Consider the following 20111-nt stretch of genomic DNA (forward strand, 5'->3'; position numbering starts at 1 on the left):
AACATACGTTTCTCGTAAGTTGGATCGAGTTTGACTGAGAAGACCTAAGCAGCTCACCTCTTTTAAAAAGAGTACTCAATTCACAAGAAGTAGTGAAATCGTACCCAACTCAAAACCTATGAAATCAAAATTAAACCAAGCCATTGAAATCAAGATGAAATCTATTGTTGATTTATACTAGAACGCATCTTTATTCACAAGCATATCTGAAAAACCAGAGTTGAAGTTAAAAAAGTTAAAATTTGCAAGAATCTTCAAGATTGGATGAGGTATACTGAACCACAAGAAGATGAAGACGAAGAAGACAAAGAAAAAGAAGCAGACGAGGTAGAAGAAGAAGGTAACAAAAAACTGAATGCTCTCTCATGGAATATCTTTTTTGTAGTTCAAGGTGACGTTTAGGGAACAAACCTTCAGAAAACATCCACTTACGATGACACAAAAAGATTGAGTGTATGTGTGTTGCAGCCATGCAAGGTTGACAGGCTCCGAATAAAAGCGTACGATTCCGAAGTAATAAGATGTGTGTGCACAAAGATGTGCAAAGCCTGGAGAGGGGCGTAGATGACCACCGGGAAAAAAAGTAAATAATTCAGATCATTATAGCTGCTCGCCCACTCAGTGTTCGGACACACCAGTATTTTCCTGATACATCTTAAGACGGGGAATCTTTCCTGTGATTCCCAAGACTGAGTGACGTTATGTACAGGACGAGTGGAGGCGGGCAACCCACGAAAGCATGTCTAAGGATCTATAGGTCAATGTGTTAACAATGGCCAACCATAAAATTGGCCCATTACTCATGATCACGAAAGTTTACTTGTTGTCATTCGGTAAGTGCGCTTTGATTACAAGAGTTTGCTCAAATATTGAAGAATCTTTACATGAGCCTTCTTCATTATTTTTTTTTTCTCATCGTTTTTTTTTATACCATGTATTGAAATGACCTTTCATGCAATGTATTGTTTTTTTTTTTCTCCCTGCCATTTAAATACCTGTTATTGACAAACAAGAGAGGAGCTTTAGATGATCATTACGCTTCTTGCTGCTGTACTAATTTTGTTTTTATATGATTTATCATGTCTGCAGAAACGAGGGAGTTATTGTCTCAGAAAATTCTCTCAAAATGTTCATGGCAGCAGTTTGATTGTTAAAGATGGCTTTTTATGCGGTAAACATCAAATCTCTAATGCCATGTATGATTGAGTCAACTTGTAAAAAATTCAAGATAAATCAAACTCGCAAAAATTAAAAACAAAACGTAAAGGTAGACAAACTCTCCGTCGTGAATCATTAGCAATGTTCACATAGGAATAATTTACTTCTTTATTAAATTTTCCTTCATGAGGGGGTTATGACGATGGGATTACGTGATAAGAGTTAGTTAAAGGTCCTGTTTACCTTTGGGAGCAGTGATTTAGAAAATTTTCAAGATATCACTTTTGATGCATATATGTAGGTCAGTTGTATCACAAAACATCCTACCATGTAACATTTTTGCAATAAAGCCTAAAATACAAGGAAATATTACTATTTTTCTCATTAAACCGTAACTGTAGACTGTTTAGTCTGGAAACATTTTCATTATATCTATTGTTCACATTTTGTATATCTAAAAGTACTTAACATCGATTATATCGGTTGAAAATTTTACATTGGTTGTTTCTATCCCTAACTCACATTTTAGAACTATTTTGAAGCACTAATGCTGGGTTTTTGTTTCATCTGCAAATGGTAGATTATCCCTTTAAGGTTCCAAACGGTAACATGGATACTGCTTTGTTTTGACATGAAGTTGACATGCAGGTAATTACAGCTCAGATACGACAATTTTGATCACAGTGATATGGCTCTGTAGTCAGATGAAAGGAAGATAGAAGAAAATTTGGTTCGAAACCCCTCATTAAGAACAAATATCTCGACAAATAGCGCCGTCATAAGCGGTACATGACCATGACGGTTGGCCTAAAAACAAATCAAATGAAAAATGTTCTACTAGTAGAGAGCAAACATAATCATAATAGTCTTTGAGCTAGAGAGAGAGAGAGAGAGAGAGAGAAAGTTAGTCTGTAGAGTGTCTCTGCGAGTTGTTGTATGTCTGTGTGTTTGTGGGGAATGTGGGGTAATTATGGCTATATGTTCAGGCTTCAAGATTTATGAGCATATATATATATATATATATATATATATATATATATATATATAATATAAGGATGAGATTACAATATATACTAAGAACGCTTTTCTTCTAGAGTGCCTTCAAATAATAGAATATAAAAGTGCCATAGCAGCATTCTCTCGTCATTCTAAATATCTTTACCAAAGATTATATGAGGTTTTTCTAAATTGTCACTTGAGATGTGGGCTATTTTGAGGGAATATTTGAAATAAAATGTGTCAAAGCAGAATGGTCGAGGGAAGTATAGTTTGCAGAAACTGCAGTAAATTCAGTATCAACTGCATTAGCTCAAAAGGCATTTTTCGGATACAAAACAATAATATAGTTTATGACTCGGCAATAACACGTATTTAAGAATAGGAGACCACTAAATGGTACGGTCTATTCCAAGGGTGCATTAAAATCGTCTAACAATCAACATCTTTTGCATGACGCATTTAATGGTTATTAATATTAGTGAGAATTTGGATTCAAAGATAACGCACGGAGGTCGAGGTGAAACCAGAGTACAACAAAGTGGGTCGTTAGTGACTACACATTATTTTCCATTTTGTGTTTATGCTTAAAAAAAAAACACGCTCTGAGAAATAAGCTAAGGCAATACCTTTCTCTTTGGAATCTCATTTAAAGTGTGTTCACTTCCAACCGAAATACGACATTTTGCAATTATCTACAACTTTAAAGCCGGAAGAGAGTATTAAATCCTGTGGGATAAGGTAAAGGGCTATCACGTCATCTTGCACATGTCCATGATAAATTATTCTTGTTAGAAATTTATGCAAAAAAAAAAACCAAAACACACACACACTTTATCATAGGTCACTGATACAATCATGTAAACACCAACGTTTTGAAGACATCCCAGGAAAATATTCCCCGCCTAAATTCTGATGAACGTAACCCCAAAGGTCGCATCTCTCCGCCGATACAAACTCTGGTTGTCACCATCGGCCACTTCTCAGTTTAGAAGGAATTTCTGAGCCCGATGTCCAAGATACAAACTTGCGCATTTGAGCCTTACCTTATGATTTCTCGGAAACAACCACCTGCTCGTATCTCAGTTTGAATGGCTGTAAACTCATTCTGGCCCACAGTGCGACATGGGTCTTACTGTTGACCATAGAATGATGTCAAAAGTTTAATAATCAGTTTAATGGAAGAAACATGCCATTAAACGCAGAGTGGTGAAGATGTACTATGACTGATTTTCAATCAATTGTCCCCTCCCCGTTAGAAAAAAAAAATTAATTGCAGCTGCTGGTAATACATTTAAACAAACATGTCGGGGGAAAAAAGTTCCAATGGTTGTGAACTCATTCCGGCCCACAGTACGAGAGGTGAAGATGTGCCATGGTTGATGTTCTATCAATTGTCTCCTCCCCGTAAAAAAAGTATAAATACTCTTTGTATGATTGCAGCTGCTGATATCTATTTAAACCACCATATAGAGAAAAAAAAAAACCCGATAAAATTCGAACCTGTCATCTACTGGTTTCTTTGCCGCGACACTACCACCATGCTGTCCCTGGTCGGTTGCAGTGACACGATGAACTTGAATCCAACACCCAGGCTCTGAAATTCCAACATTCTGAAATGTACAATACAAGGCTTTCTGAGTGCAAAAATTGGAAATTGTTAATGTAGAGGGGTGAGGATGTGCTTTGACTGATTTCTGTATTCAATTCGCGCAATCTTTGGACCTACAAATGGAATTGTAAGATTGTAACCGGTGATCTACTTTTTGACAAACATGTCGAGGAAAGAAACAACAACCCGGAAAGCAGTAGATGACAGGAACTTTAATCCTATACTGGGTTTTTTCTAAATGTTTATTAAAATGTAGATAAGCAATTGCAATTTTACATATTAATTTGTCCAGTGGGTGATAAAGGAAAAATCAGCAATCATCAGGATCACTTAATCTTTGATTTATATCAAGTATCTATGTATACCAATGCATTTACATTTGTGAAAATTGTAATTTTTATTCTAATTATGGTGTGAAATACAATGCTGTCTTTGAAATATTTTGTACAAACGTGTAACAAACTCAATAACAATATTTCTCGAAAATTTGAAAATGCTCAACCGTCGTCATATTTCAATACAAAGTATATCAACTTTACATCTGCGGAAAGCCATAGAGAAAGTAGCCGGTACAGCCCTCGACTCGTTAATGAGGGTGAATTATTGAATATATCTGACACGATAAAAGAATGGCTCTTCTCAGAAAGTTCTTCATTGTTTATTATGTTCTTTTTTTAATCTCATTTTTTGTAAAATATTTCAGCGTTGTTAGCGAACGGTTTGCTACCAATAAGGGACAACGAGGCATCCATTTCTAAGCCCGACATTCGATTGGTGAACGGAAACACGCCCTTTGAAGGTCGTGTGGAGCTCTTCCAAGATGGACAGTGGGCGACCGTGTGCGATGACTTCTGGGGGCTGGACGATGGCAGAGTCGTCTGCCGAATGCTGGGCTTCCCGGATGTCACAGACGTGTTTTTGTCAGCGTATTTTGGCCAAGGATCCGGGGAGATCGTTCTTGATGATGTCGACTGCCTCGGAAATGAAGAGCACATAATACATGACTGCGACCACGAACCGATATTCAAACACAATTGTTGGCACTCAGAAGATGCCGGTGTACGATGCTCACCAGGCAAGCATTTCCTTTTCATGTAATGTATTCTTTATGTAATTTTTGTGTGTGACACTTAATATACTTTAGTGGCTGTTGGAATGTGCCTGAACTCAGTTTCCCCCGTCTTTAGTGACAAAATTAAAGGATAGACATACCAGTCGCTTACAGTCATTGGCGCTCAAATTAAAAACTACGCCGGTCTCCCCTAATTCTTCTAGTCACCATCGGAGGCATCTTATGAGAAGATGCGATGCCATTAGAGCCCATCGTGGAGAGTCGAATGAAAATTTAATCGATATGTATATGTGTAGGAGAATCTTTTTTTTTTCCTTCTTTTTTTTTTTGCCCTGTCTGTGCTAAGTTAAAATTTCCTTCTCGCAGACATTCTCAAATTTAGGGTTTGGATTTTTTTTTTTTTGTGTGTGTGTATGAGTCTCTTTGTTTGGGCAGAAAATGGAGTATGAATTTTCATCTACAGCAGTATAAATCACTATTTCATTTTACCCTATAAAAGCTAATTTAAGGAATTCTGTTTACTATGGTCGGTGCCTGCTTGGCAGATGGTCGGCAAACTATTTTCAATTGGACGACAGCTGACTGGCAACCGGAAGGTCTTCTTGTAAAGGCCAGTTATCGCTGAATCATACCCTAAAGGGTCGGTTTCCAATGTGCGATCGGTTACCTGCCTTGCTTGGTTGGCAAAAGGATTTCGATGCAGAGTCGAAACCCGGGGTCAAAACCCGGGGTCAAAACCCGGGGTCGAAACTCGGGGTCAAAACCCGGGGCCGAAACCCTCTATGCTATATAAGCAAAACTTGTGGCTTGTCGGCTGCCGAACAGTGAACAACTGTGCCAACTTCAGAAAGCCTCTTTCGCAACATTTGACTACTAACTACCAGCAGTAGTTTCAGAGGGTGTGGAACGATCGGATCAAGTGTGACCGGGGCCTTAGCATAAGATTAACGAATCAGTTCGCAGACCAAACTCTGAAACTCTGCCAGCAAGAATCAAAATTAAGAAGTCAGCAACAACCAATTGATTTAAATTTTCAGATCATAACACTTTTTGGGGGGAAGAAATTTTGTAGATGTGAATTTTAATCTACTGTTTTGTCATATCATGTCTTCTGCATCTATAGTCACCAATAAACCCGAGTATGTTCGTCTCAACGGGCTGAGGAACCTACGACAGGTAATGTCAAATGGTCGTGTAGAAGTGAACTTCAATGGAACGTGGGGAACAATCTGTGACGATGGGTGGGATGCGAAGGCGGCGAACGTCACGTGTCGCCAGCTTGGTTACGACGGCGCCCTCATCGCTACGGTCAGGTCGAAGTACACCGGGTATTGCGAATCGGACACTCCTCCCGTGATCATGGACGATGTCGTCTGTGAGGGGACGGAACTCGACATCCGGAATTGCAGCTATCTCCCGCAGTCAGACAGTAATTGCAGGAATAACACGGAAAATGCCGGCGTGTCGTGCTTACCAGGTTGGCAACAGATTCCTTGCAATAAGCCAGTTCGGAGATAGCTCATGTGCTCACGGGTACAAATGACCTTTCTTTTTTTCCTCATTTGGTTAGCCACTTCACTTGATTTAAAGCGCATAATACATCAGCTTGCCCAACTAGCAATTCATGGAATTCGTATTCAAACAAAGAATGGACCTGCATCGACCAGGTGACCAGAATGGTTCATCAGTCAACACTCGGGGAAGCATCAATTTCATTGTTTTGTATTAAATGCGTTAACAAACTTTTTCTTTTAACATTGCCAAACACCAGGCTTGCTGTCAGGTTGATGTACTGGCAAGCACCGTCTAAAAAAGGATAAAATGAATAATTACAACATCACAGATGCTTATCTCATTGAATATAAAAAACGACCTGTCTCTCAGTACAAATGACCTTTTTCTGCTCATGCGCAAACTGGAACCCCGAACTGGCTTATTTGCAGGGTTTTTAAAGCAATCAACATGACCGATTGATGACAGCATACCTACAATCTCTTATCAACAATAGGCAAAAGTATGTATAGCATTCATCATTAAAAAAAAGGGGGCAGAAGGATGAAACTTACAGCAGTTTCACACGGGTGTTACTTTGTTGTTGCCTAGATTGTTGTTTACACACTGTTGTAACACGTTTCAAGTATGTGAATAAAATAGAACCGAAAATGCCACTGAAGTATAATTCCTTTTTTTTTTCTTTGTGTGTTATGAATAGACGTGCGACTTCAAGGCATTAATGACTCAAACAGTGGTTTGGTTGAAGTCTTTTACAACGGATCCTGGGGCACTCTCTGCTTATATAATCAGGACATCGACCTGGGTGCAACCGTATGTCGAATCTTAAATTTCCAGGGTTTTTCAGCATTTACCAAAATTGGTGAAGAGAAGATGAACCATGCGTTTTCACCCATTGACTTTTATTGCCGAGGTGGTGAAACTTCACTCTCCGATTGCCCGTTCTGCTCACTTTCGCAAGCTAAATATGAGGACAGAAATTGTTCCGTGGACGGAACAATCATTGGTATCGAGTGCGCTTTAGGTACGTAAGTGTTTTCAGAAATCGTAATCAGAAATATATCGCCGTTTCTGACTTGATAAGGTGATCGCAGGACCACGTATAGAGGAATAATAACGCTCGAAACACTGTAGATCTCGTTCGGGAATTGACAGGTGTTAAGTCTTTCCATCAAAATCCACAAATCATCACTGATGCTCACTTGTTGATAGCAAAATGTCCAAGAACACTTTGGCGTGTTCACGCTTAATGACTGATTTGATTATAGGGCAGAACATACCATCTCTACGCTTCATCTGATTCCATAAAAGGTTAAAAACGCACAATCTTCAAATAATGAAAATGATCTATATGTATACTGAAAATGACACTTGAATTAATCTACTGCTTGGGATTAAGACTTCTGTTCCAGAACACACTCACAAAAAAAAAATGTCAAAATCGTAGTCCTAGGTTTTCTGGCTATGCTGCGTGATACATTGTTTTCATTGAAAATGTGCAGATAGCTCTGACCGCTGTGGTCATTACTACTTCATCTTAACTCAGATGTCCATTGTACCGCCTAAAATGGTGTGATATTACAGTATCGTCTTCTATGAAGGTCTATCACATGCCATCTTCTTCGCTGGAGGCATAATGCAATCTTTTCTACTTCAGAAAGAATGATCTTAATATCAATATCAATATCAATGTCAATGTCAATGTCAATATCAATATCAATGTCAATGTCAATATCAATATCAATATCAATATCAATGTCAATATCAATATATCAATATGATTCTGTGAAAAGAACTGGTTTGATATTAATCAATCAATCGGACTTACAACACAGTCATATTCTGCTCTCCTTATTATGTCAAACAGAAGTTGTACACGATTCCGACGAAGGCTCCAAGAGTTTTTACAGCATGCATTTCTACTCTCCCGTCGTGTTCAATGTCCAGTCTCGATTGTTGGGCTCTGCTGAATTTTCTTCTCCCGGAGGAGGAGACAGCGGATCGCTGCAATTCGTATACGTCCTTCTGCTACCAAAGGCCAGCCAGTTTGTTCTCATCTTCGGAGCAAACTTTACGTCAAAAATTTCTGTTCGCATGTACAAACCAAGCAGCGTTTTCTTGAATGATGTCGATTTGGAGTACTACATTTCCGGTCGAGACATTGCAAGCGCTGTGCGTATTTGGAGCAACGAAATCTGCGTTTTAGTAACCATTGCAGACGGAAACGAAGGCATCTTCAGCATGGACTACTCGGCAGGTATAGATATTCCTAAATGTTAGGAATATAAAATCATCAAATTGACAGAATGCATAGGGGAAAAAAATTGTTACTACTATCATCATTACATTTACTATTGTATGTTATGATGCACTATTGTCCTAAGCTTATGTTTATTTGTAATTCCTTGTACTTTTCGCTGAAAAGTCCTGCAAAATGTTTGAGAAATTTGATAGTCTGGTGTGCGGCTGTGTAGGGTAATACATGTATGTTCCTAATAATAGATGTTGAAGTATACATCTGTACATTATAGCAAAATGTACATTTACATATTTCGCTGTGTAGGATGTTTAACAGATATATACTGTGTAACAATATGCTGTCTGTAGGTGTAAAAACAAAACAGCTGTAAGGACCCGTATTATGTGAAATATTTAAATGCTATCATGTCTTATCCTAAATCTGTACGTTCGACTCCGAACGTGCAACTCCGAACGTACAACTCCGAACGTACAACTCCGAACAACTCCGAACAACTCCGAACAACTCCGTACAACTCCAAATAGAGTGTTCCGAGGACAGTGAGTACGACGCCGAAGGTGAGTGATTTCTTAACTTTATAAGACCAAGATTGGGAGAGGTTTTTTTTCTCTCTTCAGCTCATCTTATGGTCCCAGTAAAGAACAGCAAATATCTAAAAGAAGATTTTTTGAAGGCAGACGATTTGATAAAACTACTGTTGATGATTCATTATAACTGAGGTAAACTGAAAAAAGTATTTGGGGTAATGATATCAGAGGAGATTTTAAATGTAAGTTAAGAAATTAAAGTGTAAGTTTGAAACTCTTGCTTCAAACATGTTTTATAACGTAGATATGCATGGATTTTCAGAATTGTGGAAAAAATAAACAAAATAGAAGTTTAGGGTTTAATCATTTTGAAGTGTCAGTTTGGAATTTCTAGGTGTACCGTAAGTACGCATGAACGTTCAGAATTGTGGAGAAAAATAAGAAGAAGTTTAGGGTTTCATTGTTTTTTTCTGCAGCCAATGGCAACATTTATGCCTTAGTTTAAGAAACATGAATGGATTCAAAATGAATATCTACAGAACCATTTTGTTGTCCCTGTGGAACACCATGTCAGATTACATGCCATTGAAACTTTTTTTTTATGCGCATTTGTCTAATGCCATAAATTTGCATATAGAATAATCTTACTGCTTTGTTCTATCAATGACATCATCTCAAACTATAACTTCAGCTATAGATAAACACTTTCCTCGCATGATTTGCATGAAAGTCTTATTACAGGATGCATCAGTGACGCGTTCTACAGGTCAAAAACCCCTGTCACAGAAAGGTGAGGTATTGATTTTAGAAGGAAAAAAACAAACAAACTTAAAACAATAAGTAAGGGAACAAATGGAAATTTATATATGCATCATTAAGAGTATGAAGTTATCAAGTGCATGGGAATATTGTTGACTTATATATGTTTAGTCTTTATGAGTACAGAGTCTACTAAAGACTTAATTAATGATTTGTTGTGTTTTGATTTTTTTTTTTTTTTGGTTTGGTAAAGACTTTTCTCATAATATCTTACATAATACAAAAGGTACCCCTCTGACGTAGCTGGAAGATTATCTATGATAACTATTTTTGATAATACATATAATTCATGCATTGAGTGATTGTAACCTTCTCATCAGTGCTTTCACGCTTTATGAACGGTATAAGACCCCGTTTACAGTGCGGGGCTGGGCCGAGCCGCGGCCGAGCCGCGGCCGAGCCCAGCCTCAATTGCGAGGCCGGGCCCCGCAATTTTGTCCGTTTACACTGCCGGGCTCGGCCGCGCTTTTGATTCAAACCTTTCAATATTTTGTCGTAGTGGCGCTCTGCTTGTAAATAAATGCAATTTGGTATTGTCTGGTTTTCAGACCCTTTGCCAAATGAATTCCGTGGCGACGAAGTCGCCGTTCGGGCAAAGGCCTTTGCCGAAGGAAAGAATCCTTTGCAGGACAAAACCACCTTAAACTATACTAGTTTTCGACGTTGAGGGGGTTAATATCCTGAATAGCGAAAGATACAGGCAGAGGGTTTGGAAGCCAGACTAAAATTGGCCGCGCAATTGGCCGCGCATTTGGCCCAGTTTGCGTTTACACTTTGACCCCGTTTACAGTGCGGATTCCGGATTCGGCCGCGGCCGAATCCGGCCTCAATTGCGCAGCCGAGCCTCGCAATTTTGTCCGTTTACACTGCTGGGCTCGGCCGCGCTTTTGATTCAAACCTTCAAAAATGCGAGGCCAATTTTGGCCTCGCATTTGGCCTTTTGCGCGTTTACACTGAAGCGGGGCTGGGCACGGCCGCGGCCGAGCCTCGCACTGTATACGGGGTTTAAGACCCCGTTTACAGTGCGAGGCTCGGCCGCGGCTCGGCCGCGGCCGTGCCCAGCCCCGCTTCAGTGTAAACGCACAAAAGGCCAAATGCGAGGCCAAAATTGGCCTCGCATTTGGCCTCGCTCTGGAGGTGGTCTCGGCCGCGGCCGAGCCGCGGCCGAGCCCGGCCTTTTCTTGGTGTAAACGCAAACTGGGCCAAATGCGCGGCCAATTGCGCGGCCAATTTTAGTCTGGCTTCCAAACCCTCTGCCTGTATCTGTCGCTATTCAGAATATTAACCCCCTCAACGTGGAAAACTAGTATAGTTTAAGGTGGTTTTGTCCTGCAGAGGATTTTTTCCTTCGGCAAAGGCCTTTGCCCGAACGGCGACTTCGTCGCCACGGAATTCATTTGGCAAAGGGTCTGAAAACCAGACAATACCAAATTGCGTTTGTTTACAAGCAGAGCGCCACTACGACAAAATATTGAAAGGTTTGAATCAAAAGCGCGGCCGAGCCCAGCAGTGTAAACGGACAAAATTGCGAGGCTCGGCCGGGCAATTGAGGCCGGAATCGGCCGCGGCCGAGCCGCGGCCGAGCCCGGCCCCGCACTGTAAACGGGGTCTAAGATGAGCGAGTTCTTGGTGTGCGCATAATGCAGATCATATGTTCTCTCTACAGCCACATGCCTAATTCCACTCGGAATGGAAGCGGGATGGATAAAGTCCGAGCAGATCACGGCAAGCAGCCAGTTAGATGACGATCACTCACCTCAGCAAGCTAGGCTCCATGGCTCTTCATCTTGGATTCCAAACCCGGATGACTTAAACCCATTCTTGCAGGTGCACACCATTGTCTTAAACATCAGCAATGACATAGCGTTCAATTTCAGCTATCGTAATTATACATGATCCCTCACGACCATTCAAAGTTAAATAAAATCATGGATGAAAAACCCTCAGACGAATTGCACTTTAGTTCCGTAGCTCTTTGTGGATTTTTTTTTCTTTTACAATAAACACACAGTATATGAAGTTATAATGAACATGCAACTAACCCAATACATACATGAACAGCTGATGAAAATGTATTTCATCTGCTAGTTTTTATGTGCATGCAATGTAATCTTTTCCGAAATATCATCATGTTTAAAATCGTTTAGCATGTTTTGCGATGGCGTGGCTAGTAAGATTACTTCTTTGAATTAAACAATGACTATAGTTCCTGCCATCACATTCTATTTCAGTAGCTTACCTGTGCATTGCACGTATCATGCTATGTTCAATTGGGTGAACTTACTTTACACATGAATAATGCTACTTTCATAAAACAAAGGTCTGATTTACACATTTAGGGTATACGTACCTACTGAAGACCGTTTCATTTATATACGGAAAACAAATATGAAGATTATGACTACATTGGTACCCTTGACAAAACGTTCGTCGTTTTCTAAAAAAAATAACAATGTCATATTTACGCATTTTACAGCTGACATTTTCATCCCGAACTGAAGAGACATATTTTCAGGTGTCAGGCAAAAATGCAATAAGTAGAAATTGTCAGGGGTTAAAATTATTATGCTTTCATGTTTTCATCTTTGAACATACGATCATTCCTCTGACTGCATGGGGATCTGATGAGTACTCTCATAGTGTGTGAATTCTCTGACAAAAGACATTTTTTGATGCAATGACTGAAACTGCTATTTTGAAAGGTGTAAAATACACAAACATCAATGAAAAATGAATGATAATTTTTCTTAACTACTTGTAGATATTACTTGAGGAGAATTATTTTGTGGAAGGACTTATTCTGCAAGGAGGAGGTGCCGATGATCCATTTTGGGTGCAAACTTTCACGCTGGAGTACAGCATCGGGGACATGCTTGTTCCTGTAGCAGACATACACAGCGTGGACCTCATTCCACAAGTAATCACCAGTTTTCGTGATAATAAATGACCAAGTGAATGTCTTTTTCTTGTACCATTAATGGCACCGTGTTGTGCATAATGCACTACTTGACTGTAATCCTTTGCCACGCTCTTAAATAACACAATAGGGGATCTTATTTTGAAGTTGAACATTGTTTGGTGCATCATTCGTTCCTTGTGTCCATGCTTCGATTTCTTCTATTTAAAAAAAAAAAAACCCGATGTACTTGTTGCGGGTAAAAATAGTGTGCGCACCTCTCTCATTTTTACTGTTCATTAATGTTTTTGATGAATGAACGATTTTGACATGCATTGTGTATTCAACATTCTTGCCTTCCTTTTTTTTTTTTGGTTGCAATCAACAGTTTTACTTTAAAGATTACAGAGCTTTGTCTCGTTTTCTCTACTTCAAGCACTTCAAGGGAAATTCAGACTTCTATTGTTCAAAGTACATCTATCTCAGGGAGGGTATTCTCACTAACAGGATTCGGTTGAAGCCGATTACAGGGGGAGGTACCATGGCTCTGCGCCTGGAAATTCTTGGCTGCAAAGGTATGATGGCGTTTTAGCGTTCACGAAAGTGCATTCAGTGACTATGACGTCATTCATAATTTTGAATATGGTCATGCGGTTTACTCGATTATTGTGGCAAGTAAGTTCGCACGACAATGATATTTCTATAGTGGAAAACATACTCATTGGTTTATTAAAATGTTGAAAAGTGCAACAACGGCATTTCTAAAAATAAAGTGAATAATGTACTGTCAATACCACGACTACTTTTGAAAAATGCTTATTGATAACAGATTTACTGTATCATGCTTTTAACATTGCTAAGTCTCTTACTCTGAACCTAGAAAATATAATTCTGCTTTCTCTCGATGTCAATTCTACAGACCTTAATGGAAAGGGATGAGGGATACCGACCATTGCGGTTTATCTCATGTAAACAAGAGGAGGAGGAGGAGGAGGAGGAGGAAAAGGAGGAGGAGGAGGAGGAGGAGGGGAAGGAGGAGGAGGAGGAAAAGGAAGAGGAGGAGGAGAAGGAGGAGGAGGAGGAGAAGGAGGAGGAGGAGGAGGGGGAAGGAGGAGGAGGAGGAAAAGGAAGAGGAGGAGGAGAAGGAGGAGGAGGAGGAGAAGGAGGAGGAGGAGGAAAAGGAGGAGGAGAAGGAGGAGGAGGAGGAAAAGGAGGAGGAGAAGGAGGAGGAGGGGGAAGGAGGAGGAGGAGGAAAAGGAAGAGGAGAAGGAGGAGGAGGAGGAGGAGAAGGAGGAGGAGGAGGAAAAGGAGGAGGAGAAGGAGGAGGAGGAGGAGAAGGAGGAGGAGGGGGAAGGAGGAGGAGGAGGAAAAGGAAGAGGAGGAGGAGAAGGAGGAGGAGGAGGAGAAGGAGGAGGAGGAGGAAAAGGAGGAGGAGAAGGAGGAGGAGGGGGAAGGAGGAGGAGCAAAAGGAAGAGGAGGAGGAGAAGGAGGAGGAGGAGGAGGAGGAGAAGAAGGAGGAGGAGGAGGAGGAAAAGGAGGAGGAGAAGGAGGAGGAGGAGGAAAAGGAGGAGGAGAAGGAGGAGGAGGGGGAAGGAGGAGGAGGAGGAAAAGGAAGAGGAGGAGGAGAAGGAGGAGGAGGAGGAGGAGAAGGAGGAGGAGGAGGAGGAGGAGGAGGAAAAGGAGGAGGAGGAGGAGGAGGAAAAGGAGGAGGAGGTAGAAAAGGAGGAGGAGGAAGAGAAGAAAACATAATTGGAAGCGTCAGATATGCGCCTTTATTAATCTGAAGTAATGTACTTTTGTGTTTCCAGACTTCATATTCGTCCATTTGAAATCATCTGTCCCTGTTTTCCTCCCACAGAATGCGAGAGGACAATGGAAGCATCCAGCACAACGATTGGAACAGAAATTCAGCAGATCGTGGGGGACATAGCTCACACTTCATATGAATCGACATTTGAAGATGTACGTCATTTCACTCTATATGCGCTCATATCTTGACAACAAATAACTCGTTCTATCATTGGCAGGGTCCTACTTAACTATACTTTTTCGCTCACTTTTCCCATCGAGCTAGCAAAATAAATTAGAAATGAAAAAAGCAAAACAAAAACAAAAAATAAGAAACACTACCCCAAAATGGCTCCAATGCAGGCCCTATTTCAACTTTAGGAGCTTCTGATTGTTAGATTAAAGACGGCATTTTTACTTGTACGATCAGGCAGTTGGTCTTATCATTATACATATTATTTCCACTTGATCAACACACAATCATTTACAATCGAGTAATATTTGCTAATGTCGAGCCCTGCCATAGGTATGTAACCCCCCCCCCCCCCCCGGTCTCAGGGAGCCTCCCATGCCTCTCCCCTCACTATTATTGCTTGTTACCATGGTTATATGTTATATTTAGATGATGAAGAAAAAAATAACATTTCTGCCATCGGTGCCACATGTTCCAGCGATAAAAGCTGAAACATATACTGGTTACCTTTCCTCTCTTTATCTCATACAATGTACTTGTCTTGTTAGATGCTATGTGAGTTGTATGACCGAGAGTAGAAACAATATAATTTCCAAGCAGTAACCAGTAAATATATGTACTAATAACTAAGTCGAGTGAATTCATATCCATTATGCGATACGTGTTCACTGAGCCGTTCCTTTTTACAGGTATTGGAGTCTCCTAACCCTGTGCTTGTTACTGGGGTAATAGCGAGAACGTGTCTAGGTGGAAAGAGGCTGGAGGGATTCGATCTTGTCTTACAGAGTTTCCACGGAGAAAATCAGATTTCGGTAAGTAGTAGTCTATCCATGGAGATACATTTGCAGTTCCACGGTCCATCTGACAAGTGATGTGTTCCAGTGTGTGTTCACTATTCGAAAATATCAATATCTCCATTGGCTATGTTTGCATTTGTATGTGGATGTTGGTGTGTGCGTTTGTGGGTGACTGAATGGCAGAGAATGAGTGTGTGTGTGTGTGTGCACGCGCGCATCAGCGGGTTGCATGTATTTGACTTTTCCTGCTGATGTATTTGAAGAGACAATATGACACATAATCAGGCATATTGACTGACATCTGTGAAGAAAAATGTAAATGAAATATCTTCGCCTTTTTGCAGATCATAACAACGACGAAGTATTACTATGAATAATTTGATTTTTCTGCAGTCGATATCCACCTAGGAAGAAATGAGAGTCAGCGATGAAAAAAAAAACGCGAGAACGTGAAGCTCTTACAACTGCGACAACAAAACGAATGTACACAAACTGACAAGATTAAAAATCTGGAAGACTTTGGTCCCAATAAACATAAAGCACACAAGAAAACTTTTGGAGAGAATGAAAGATGCGAGAATAAACTACACCTTGTCTCTTTCTCTTGCGTTACAGGAAACGTTATCGTACAACAACGATTGGGCAAAGCACGTATTCGACTCTCCTTTCCAGAATGTCGTCAGGATTAAAATCAGACCTACGCTATGGAGAGGAACAATGCCATTTTACTGCGTGCACCTGCAAATCCTTCTGTGCCCAATGGGTATGGAAATAGTCATTCATGACAAGACATTTTTTTTTTCATCTTTTTCATCTTCATATTTCAGAACACTTCATCATGACAACTTCATTTAGTAGCACTTATTACCGCCCTTACTTGGGGGGGGGGGGGGGGGTGAGTTGGCTCAGTTGGTAGCGCGTCTGCCTCCGCCCCAAGCGACCCGGGTTCGAACCCGAGTCTGGACTGAGCAATGTTGTGTGTTATCATACCGTCCCCTCTAACAAGAGGCAAAACACTCTGTCCCTCGGATAGGACATGAAATGGAGGTCCCGAGTGTGAGAGAGTCACAACTCATACACATATAAGATCCCGCTTCATTCATTCATCGCAAAGAGAAGGGTGTTTAAACCCTTTGAAGTGTTCCCCCTCACATCCAACTGGACCCCATGGAAGACCAGCTTAGCATAGCTGAATATGGGCTATCCAGTCATCTTCTCAATGGAAAATGACAACAAAAACAACAACAACAACAACAACAACAACACAAACTTATTCAAATTTTAGAAGGTTGGCATTAATATTCCCACATGTTCGGGCAGTGCATCTCACGGAGGAGGTTTACAATCATCTGAGTTCCTTTGTGTGGATACTACATCATTACGAGTGGAATTACCATGTTATTTACATAATTCACACTTTACCGATGTTAGTGAACAAATCATCACGATATTGGTTCTTTTGACATCCGCAATGAAAGCGGGACTGCTATAACTATCCATAAAAATCAGTGTCGAAACAATTATTTTCTCTTCAGAATTTTATCACCATTACGGGGGATTCATGATCACACTATTCCGTCTTGACCCCCCCCCCCCCCCACTTTTTTTTTTTTTTTTTTTGTCTGATGACGCTATGGGCGTCTCGTTCCTTTCGATGTCCTTCTGTCAACATGGTCAAGGCGGTGTCCGGTATAATGACTTTTAGAATTCATGAGAAGTCATTTGCAATTTTAGTTCCTGCGGTCTGAAGAAGTTAAGTGATGGGTGCCAATGGTGATACAATGTCGTGTTAAAATGCACAGTTGTTTTGATTGATAAAACAAGACTTGACCGGAATTCATGACTATGTAACCAAAGGAGTTAACCTCTATGCAGCTTACGGAGATGGCAAACTCACTGAGTTTTAATTGTCTCGATGTACTGCGTTAAATGGGAAGAACACAAAATTGGCATCCGCGTTGCTTTCGGAAATATACGTTCAGAGCAAATCTCCGCAAATAAACAATTTTTTTTTCTCAAACTTCTCCTTTTTCTAACAGCAACTGATTCTATGGTTCAGCATTTGGCATCGGATTAGGGACGTACCTGTTACCGACATCAAGTGTGGCGGATGTGACGTGGACACCATAGGCTTATCGGGGCTGGATGTTGCTGACAGTGCCGGTTCGACTGGGTGCCTCTTCCCTTTCCAGTCTGGTAAAATTTGTATTTGGGGCTTTCTTCTCTTGCTTTTTTCAATTAGGGAATTCATGCAAGCGCAAATCAAGAGTAGGATCTGACAAACGTTACGTGATGGATAATGCCACTTAAGGTCTGCAAAAACGTGGAGAAGCAAACCAAGTAACCTACCGCACGTCTTTCTCGTTTGCTCTACATAAATAGCTTTGCAGCCTTATTTTCAAATCAACGAGCACACGAGTAGCCTTTAAAAGTGCGATCAAGCCATAACTTGAACAGTTATGAATGGCATCAGGAATAAATAACGATTCAAGTAATTACCGGATTCATATCAATATCGCTGATAGAAATATATTCGATATTAGTTCTTTCAAAATGATTACCGTACCTTGAAGGAGTGTAACAAAAATGAAATCGTATTGCATAATGTTGGTATCACATGTTGTACTAATACAATCGCCAAATCGAAGTGGGTTGGACAGACATATCAGAATACGATGAGTAACAACACAACAAGAAGCATTTAATGAAATAATGCTATGATGCTAGTCTTCCTGAAAGTTGTTAATGATTCAAGAGTCGTATCTGCAACATCAGCAGAAAGAAGAAAAATCGTAAAGTTTGCACTTGCGTTGTGTTTTAGTGTATAAATCAATATGTTGGGAAAGAAATGACACCATCCTATCCTTTCACCTTTCACCTATCCTTTCCACGTGGCGTCTGTATTTCGTCCCGATTTAGGGAGCATTTCATCACCATGGATACAGGCATCTTTCCATCGGCGAGTATATATCAATGCTGTTCTCGTGGCATTTGGCTTATCCAGCGACCTGCGGGAATTCCAATATGATTACAGTAAGGACGACCCAAACTGCGAAGTTTATTACCGCAGCGTCACGGCGACCAACGCTGACGACTTCACATTTTCGGGTCGCATAGAAATAATCGTGAGTGTTCGGATAAAACATACTGCACGCTGAAGCAGGAAACGTCCAGATTTAAACCCACAGTTTTATTTCGTACAGAACATTGTTGTCATCACCAGGAAATAGCACTTAACCCAATGCGATGCTGTGGATTTGAAAAGTCTTAAAAACGTAAAAAGGAACTGAGTTTGTAATCGCGGTTACGATCATTGCGGTCGAAAATATCCTTAAGTCACGTTAATGTTCTGTCAATGCTTCTGAACAAACTCAAGTTAACGGCGTCCTGAGTACATTCTCATATTTGCATGCAATCCTGTCGATGCGGTATATACGACTATATAAACATACTACACAATTCTATATTATTTCTACAATGCTATTCTTATATAAAGAGTTATTTCATGTTTTGTGATATCGGTATTTTAGACCTCACTGCGTGCAGCACATATTGTAAATTCGTAGGATGAGAAAGTGGTTATGTTTTTCTCCAGTATTTTTTTTTTCATGTTTAAGGCCTTTGTGAATTCATATCAGAAGTCCAAATCGCCTTAAAGGGCAATCTGGATTCAGAAACGTATTGTAATTTTCCCTCCATCAGGCGAACAACCCTGTACCATCAAATATGGTGGAGTTACCAACCAGGGTGCTTACCACCGCACTGAAGTTAAGTTTTCCAGACTACGAGCATCCAATTCGGTTGTCATTTGACGCGTTTGGAACCTACACTGAAGGTTAGTTACGTTAGTTATATCTATTATGGTATAAACGCCTTGTTAGCCGATAGCAACTTCACAGAGTCGGTTAACGCGTGACACATACAGAACCATTTCTTCTGCTGTAGGGCCTACTCACAAACAAACACTTACATACACACAAACGAATCCCACGTTGCATCATGAATTTTATTCTGAGAAGATGAAAGTATGAACCCCTGTAGACGGGTTGAGTGTTACACAACATCCTTCTTAATCAAATTCATGAAATTCTTCCGTCCATGATTTTTTTATCATGACTACTACTAAAACACTGATCAATTCAGTCGTTATTACGTCGATGTAGGACAATTTTTCAATCAGTTGCATCCTTCTTAATGTCTTGGTGTTTGGTTGTACATAATTGATGATGATTTATTTCATGCCCTTCTGGATGATATTGTTCTACTGGGGCCTTGCACCAGAATACTGCAGGAGCGCAGGGGAGTATTTCAAGGGGCAGTGCTACGAGCTGGAAAAAGGCGCCGGTGAGATGTGCGATCACTACACGGAACCTGGGTATCACTTGGCGTTCCTGAAGACCACTTCACAAATATCCTATGCCAGGCAGCTTGCTCTCATCTCAGCAGCTTTTCGAGATCCTATAATCATAGGACTGCAAAAT

At 40.5% G+C, this 20111-nt stretch overlaps 1 protein-coding gene across 1 annotated transcript; it reads left to right on the top strand.

The window, feature by feature from the left end:
* Positions 1-3458: 3458 nt before the first annotated feature.
* Positions 3459-17797, top strand: LOC140237212 (uncharacterized). The gene is made up of 14 exons (XM_072317159.1): positions 3459-3516; positions 4470-4841; positions 5962-6315; positions 7051-7374; positions 8218-8607; positions 9135-9167; positions 9868-9927; positions 11623-11783; positions 12718-12873; positions 13289-13427; positions 14711-14814; positions 15523-15645; positions 16246-16393; positions 17670-17797. Exons 1-14 carry the CDS (start codon positions 3459-3461, stop codon positions 17705-17707), a joined length of 2460 nt encoding a protein of 819 aa, XP_072173260.1. The 3' UTR covers positions 17708-17797.
* The last annotated feature ends 2314 nt before the right edge of the window (positions 17798-20111 follow it).

Source organism: Diadema setosum, chromosome 1 (genome assembly GCF_964275005.1).
Source record: "Diadema setosum chromosome 1, eeDiaSeto1, whole genome shotgun sequence".
NCBI lineage: Eukaryota > Metazoa > Echinodermata > Echinoidea > Diadematoida > Diadematidae > Diadema > Diadema setosum.